This window comes from Gastrolobium bilobum, unplaced genomic scaffold (genome assembly GCF_033153095.1).
Source record: "Gastrolobium bilobum isolate Gb01-03AN ecotype WA unplaced genomic scaffold, APGP_CSIRO_Gbil_v1 utg8625, whole genome shotgun sequence".
NCBI lineage: Eukaryota > Viridiplantae > Streptophyta > Magnoliopsida > Fabales > Fabaceae > Gastrolobium > Gastrolobium bilobum.
The window spans coordinates 280,965-287,758 of NW_026898080.1; the positions used below are offsets into that span (position 1 = coordinate 280,965).

The 6,794-nt window shown below is 36.9% G+C and overlaps 1 protein-coding gene across 1 annotated transcript; it reads left to right on the forward strand.

The window, feature by feature from the left end:
- The first annotated feature begins 2,380 nt into the window (after positions 1–2,380).
- Positions 2,381–5,744, forward strand: LOC133312735 (uncharacterized). Its single transcript, XM_061513983.1, has 3 exons — positions 2,381–3,547; positions 3,601–4,759; positions 4,843–5,744. The coding sequence occupies exons 1-3, from the start codon at positions 2,381–2,383 to the stop codon at positions 5,742–5,744; spliced, it is 3,228 nt and encodes a 1,075-aa protein (XP_061369967.1).
- Positions 5,745–6,794: the final 1,050 nt, after the last annotated feature.

The following is a 6,794-nucleotide window of genomic DNA, read 5'->3' on the forward strand; positions in this document are numbered from 1 at the left end:
TCCTCAGTCTGGGCAGAGGCTTTCATGGCCTCTTCTTCATCGGTTTCATCTCTTTTGTTTTGAACCATCCAATCATCTTCTTCATCTCCTTTTTGGTCTCCCACACTCCGTTCATCCGGATAAGACTATCCTTATAGGACACGAGCTTGCGAGGATCCCTACGCATTTCCTCTTCCAGTCTGTGATCTTCCATATTGTCTGACTTGTGTTCCATCAAAGTAACCTCCTCCATTGCGCCTACAATCGAAGGGTTATCCTGCATAACCTGGTCCACCAGCTCTTCCCCCTTTCGCTTTTTTCCTCTCTCGATCATTGAATTCTTCTGCCACCGAGGTGTGGGGTCTTCCCCCTTTCTCAGACATCCCCTGACAGAAGGACGAATAAAGAAGACGAAGACAAAAACACACAAACTCTAGTAGAGCACTAAAAAGAATTCTCACGCGCTCACGCGCTCCTAATCAATACCTGATAAAAGTTTAAATAGAAAATGTTTTATATCATTTAAACTAGCATTTTTCTCTTTTAAATTCTAATTTAAGAGAGCAGGGAGCACTAAATCTCTTAGAACACCAATGTTTCTCTCCTATTTTAGGGTTTAGGGAGTACCGAATTTGATACTCTCTTTTATTAAAAAGGGAAAATTATTTTAACTCATTTTTTTATAATTTTTTTTTAAGTTTCAAAAACTTTATTTATTTTTTTCATAAACACTTTCACTTTTTAATATGAATGTACACTGTTGCACCAAATATTTTCTCCTATTTTAGAGAGTTTCAAAAAAAAGGACGCAAGTATAATATATGTTTATGTTCCCTAAAAGGCAAATCATAGAAGCAAGTGGACCCGAGCTTAGTAGATGCAATTTTGTTCACCATTATTTCTTAGCCGACAAAAACTTTATCGAAGTGAATAATCAATGTCATATGGTGTCTTGTATTCAGAAAAAAAAGTAATAGAAAGTAAGTCAGCAAAAGGGGGCAACAGCGAGACACCTGTACGAACCTCAACTGGTGTACTTGATCCTCACCATAAAATAACAAGGAAAAGCCATACAAAAGCAAGCTAAGTGCATGAACTTGTGATGTACAGCTTAGTACAAACCAAAAATGATGAGGCCTTGTTTGACGTTGCAATTACAACTTGTAGTTAATCATTTAGAAGACAACGATAAACAGATTGCAAATTGTCCACCGTACACATAGATGATTGCATTGCATGTACCTTTTGTGGAAAACTTGTACATGAAATCAACTAAACTTTCATATTCCACTCTATTACAAATTACGAATTAGTAATTTAGTGATTTGTAATTAAATTGTTAAATTTTAAATTTGTAGCCAGTGATTATTAATAATTAATTATAATAATTCATGTTTGGTAATTTAATTTTTAATTATTAATAATTGTAGTAAGGGTTTAATAATATTTGGGTAATAATCACTGTTCCCCCGCACTCTGGATTAGTCTCATAGCCGGCTCAAAGAGTCGAAACTCGTGGGGATACCGGAGGGAGCCAACTCGTCTCAAAGAGATAATTAGGGTTGGGTAACTCCAAAAAAAAAAAATATTTGAGTTTTTGTTTCAATTTTTTTTTTGTCACTCACATAAAATTGCATGGGTCCGACTAACTTTTTTCTCTCTATTTTCTTCATAATAGAACCACTCAATTTTTTATATAAGTGTGATAGGAAATTTTTTTGCAACAAAAGCAAAAATATATTTATTAGATATTTTTCATTTATATTTTAATTTTTAATTTTTAAATTTATTAAATAGTGATTAGTAATTATTAATTATAGTAATTAGTAATAATTAATTTATTAATTAATAAATATAAGAATTGGTGATTTTTAATTATTAATAATAATTAGTGGTTTTCAATTTAATTTTTACTGATTCATAAAATTAATTAATAATTTGTAATTATTAGCATAATAATTAATGATTAGTATTGATTGATAATTGTTAATATAGTAATAAGTAATTTTAATTATATAATAATTAATAATGTGTTACATTGAGAATATCAAGCAGAGACAAGAAGCTTCCATCGAAGCTTAATGACTTTGTGGCTTGAAGTCCTTTTCTTAATTGTATCAGTAGTTGTGCATGTAATTGATGTAGTGTTAAAACAGTTAGTTAACACGTGTCTGTCACATGCATCCATTGGGTGATTGGACTAGTTAGCTGACACATGGCTAGTGTGTTGGCAAGTTAGTTGGTGAATTAGTTGTATAAAGACACTTGATAGAAGACATTGTAAGGCATTCATTGAAAAAGAACTCAATACAATTTCTTATTTCCTTTCTTGTTCTGTTCTCTTCTTCTTAGGTTTCTACAAACCTAACATTGGTGCTTTCATTCCCTTGTTCTTGCTTTGATGACGAAGGTTCAAGAACTTTCGGAGGAACTCCATTCCTTTCAGCAACGTGTGGACACGAATTTGGAAGAACTTCGCATGCAAGCTTCGCGACAAGCTGTTGAAACCAGAAATCAGATCTCGATTTTGATCAACCAGATGCAACAATTACAGGAAACTGTTATAGCCAATCAGGTACCTAGGCATGAATCTTCCACTCATAATTCTCCTTCTGCTACTCACAATTCACATAAATCAGATTCTATGGACCATCGTTCCTTACTTAAAGGAGTTCGTATGGAGATTCCAATTTTCAATGGTCTTGATCCTAATAATTGGATCTTTAAAACGGAGCTTTTCTTCACCTTGCAAATGATTCCAGAAGAAACAAAGGTGTCTCTGGCTGGTTTGAAAATGGAAGGTATGGCAGCTTCATGGTTTCAGTGGACCTTTAATACCGGTAAAGCTCGTAGGTGGAGTGAGTTTGCTTATGCACTTCGACAACGTTTTGGTATGTCTGGCTTCACAAATTTGAAAGGTGCTTTATCTAAGTTGACCCAATCCTCTTCTCTTCGATCATATGTTCAACAATTTGAGGCTTTGGTTAATCAAATACCAGATTTGGATGATGATCTTTTGATGAATTTTTTCGTTTCTGGTTTGCAATCTGAGCTTCGTAGTGCTGTCCAATTGAGGGAACCAATTTCACTGCATCACGCTATTCAACTAGCAATGGCTTATGATGACCACTTTGGTGAATTGAAGAATTCTTTTCAAGGAGCTCCTAAGAAATTTTTTCCAAAACCAGTTCAAATTACTGAGGTGAATTCAGTGGTTTCCAACAGTTCTTCCACTTCAAATGTTCCTCCTCCACCAATTGCACATTCTCACAGGTTGGCTTTACCAGCTTCTAATCAAATGAAAAGAGTTTTCAATGCTGATTTGCATAAGCATAGAGAATTTGGGCTATGTTATACTTGTGATGAAAAATGGTCTTCCAAGCATCTCTGTAAAAATAAAATGATGTTGTTGATGGGAGAAGAAGAGAAAATACAAGACAATCTGGAAGAGGAGCAAATAGTCTGGCAAGCTGATCAGTCCATGATTGAATCAAAGGATGCTTCCTTACATACTTTGAGAGATAACAATCATTGTCGTGTGCATTGGTGTTCTCTTCTGCGCTACAGGGTATCACATTTTCTATCCTAGTTGATTCTGGTAGTACTCATAATTTCATACAGAAACAATTAGCCAGTAAACTCTCCTTACCTATATCACATTCTCATAGAATTCGTGTATTTTTGGGTAATGGTGATGTAATGTTTTCTGAAAAGAAATGTTTAAAAGTACCTCTGTTGATTCAAGGGCATTTGTTTGTCTGTGATCTCTGGTTATTGGAATTATCTGATATTGACATCATATTGGGCATGCCTTGGTTAGAAAGGTTGGGCAAGGTCACTCATGATTATATGAGGAGGTCAATGGAATTTTGTTGGGAAGGTAATTCAATTTCCTTGCAAGGGCTGAATGATGTATCGGTTACTGCTAACATGAATGTTCTAGTCACAAGTGAGTGGGCCATGTGTAATTCTTTGCTAGCAGAAACAGATTCCACTAGGCTCAATACTTGTTCACCTGAGTTGACTGCTTTGCAAACTGAAGTTCATCCACTGTTATGGTCCATTCTGCTCAAATTTCAGAGAGTTTTTTCTGTGCCTAGTGGCTTACCCCCATTTAGAGGTTTGGACCATTCAATTCTCTTGGAGGAAGGTACCAAACCTATTAATGTGAGACCTTATCTTTATGGTCATAATCAGAAAACTGAAATTGAAAAACATGTTTCTGAATTGTTGGCAGCTGGCTTCATTCAGCATTCCAATAGCCCTTTCTCTTCTCCAGTTTTGCTAGTTCGAAAGCATGACAATTCTTGGAGACTTTGTATTGATTATAGGGCCTTGAATGCAGTAACTATTAAGGACCGATTCCCTATTCCAACAATTGATGAGCTATTGGATGAATTAGGTGGTTCTACCATTTTCACCAAGCTAGATTTAAGAGCAGGTTACCATCAAATTCGGTTGCTCCCTGCTGATGCCTACAAAACTGCATTTAGAACTCATGAGGGGCATTATGAATTTCTAGTTATGCCCTTTGGTTTGACAAATGCCCCTGCCACTTTTCAATCTGTCATGAATCACTTGTTCAAGCCTTATTTGAGAAGATTTATTATAGTCTTCTTTGATGACATATTGGTGTTCAGCAAGACTGTTGAGGACCATGCTAAACACTTGGAATTGACTCTCAGTTCTCTACAGCAATATGAGTTTTTTGTCAAGATCAGCAAGTGTGCATTCGGTCAAAAATCTATTGAATACTTGGGCCATGTGGTTGATGATCAAGGTGTGAGTGCTGATCCAAGGAAAATTGCAGCATGCTTCAATGGCCTACCCTTACAAATATTAAACAGTTGAGGGGTTTCCTAGGCCTCATTGATTATTACAGAAGATTTGTCAAAGGATATGCTTCACTAGCTCTTCCTTTAACCAATCTATTGAAAGGTTCAGCCTTGTTCACTTGGACTGCAGCAGCCGAAACAACTTTTGTGGAATTGAAGAAAGCCATGTCTCAAACCCCAGTGTTGAGATTACCTAACTTTGAAGAACTTTTTATCTTGGATACTGATGCTTCCAATTATGGAGTAGGGGCTGTATTGCTCCAAGGTGAGCACCCTATTTCGTATTTTAGTAAAAGATTGGGTCCTAGGTTGGCCAATGCTTCCACTTATATTAGGGAGTTATATGCAATTACCACTGCTGTTAAACGTTGGCGCCAATATTTGTTGGGAGCCAAGTTCATCATTCGAACGGATCATAGAAGTATCAAAGAACTTCTGACTCAAACTATTCATACTGCCGAGCAACAAAAGTACTTGTGCAAATTGATGGGCTATTCCTTTCAGATTGAATATAAGCCTGGTCATGCTAACATTGTAGCTGATGCTTTGTCTCGCATATTTGATGAGGATGGTGCTTTGTGTGTAACTTTGTTTGTTCCTGAGTTTGATTTGCTTTCTGAAATTAAAGCTCAAAATTTGATTGATCCCTATTTGTTACAAATCCATCAGCAATTGCAGAATCAGCCAAACAGAGATCCTGATTTGCTTATTCGAGATGGAATACTCTTGCATAAAGGGAAGTATTACATTGGTCCTTCTTCTTCTTTGATTCCTATTTTAATCAAAGAAGCTCACTCTTCCTTGATTGGGGGGCATGCAGGGGTATTACGCACATACTTGAGATTGACAGCAACATTTTATTGGTCTTCTATGAAGAAAGATGTAAAACTGTTTGTTCAGAATCGTCACACATGTCAACAAGTCAAGTAAGAGACTTCCAAGGTTGCAGGGTTGTTGCAGCCACTTCCAATTCCGGAAGGTATTTTTGAGGAGCTTTCCATGGATTTTGTTTGTGGTTTGCCACCATCTAAGGGTTTTACCACTGTGTTAGTTGTGATTGATAGATTGTCCAAGTTTGCCTATTTTGGTCCCTTACCAAATTCTTATACAGCATTCACAGTTGCTAATTTGTTTTGTGAATTAATAGTAAGAGTTCATGGCTTCCCTCGTTCCATTTTGACAGACAGGGATAGAATTTTTTTAAGCAAATTTTGGAGCCATCTATTCAAATTGAGTGGTACCACTTTGAGAACCACTTCATCTTACCATCCACAATCTGATGGTAAGACAGAAGTGACCAACAGATACCTTGAACAGTATCTTCGTTCCTTTTGTTATGAGCAACCAAGTTCTTGGTGCCAATTTTTATGTTGGGCACAATACCATTACAACACAGCCACTCATTCGGCTATAGGAATTTCCCCTTACCAGGCAGTTTTTGGTAAGCCTCCCATCATGATTCCCTTCTATCCTAGGGGATTAATTAAATTGGAAGCAATTGACACCATGTTACAGCAAAGAAATGAAATGTTGACTCAGCTTAAGGTTCACCTACAGAGGGCTCAAAATCGCATGAAAGTCCAATTTGATAAACATCATAAGGAGCGCTCTTTCAATGTAGGAGATATGGTGTGGGCTCGACTACAACCTTATAGACAAGTCACAGTGGAAAGAAGGGCAAATCACAAGCTGGCCAAATGTTTTTTTGGTCCATTCGAGGTCCTTCGAAGGTTAGGCCAGACTGCATATGAGTTACAGTTACCTCCAGGAAGCCAAGTTCACCCAGTGTTTCATGTCTCACAATTGAAGCCTTGCAAAGGTGTTGCTCCAGTAGTTTCCAATCCACTTCCCCCTTCTGTTGTTGCTAACAGACCTGTCCAGGTTCCAATAGCAATTTTGGACTCACGATTTTCTTCTTGTCATGGCCAACCAGTCAAGGAATTTCTGATTCAATGGTCTCACACATTCCCTGAGGATGCT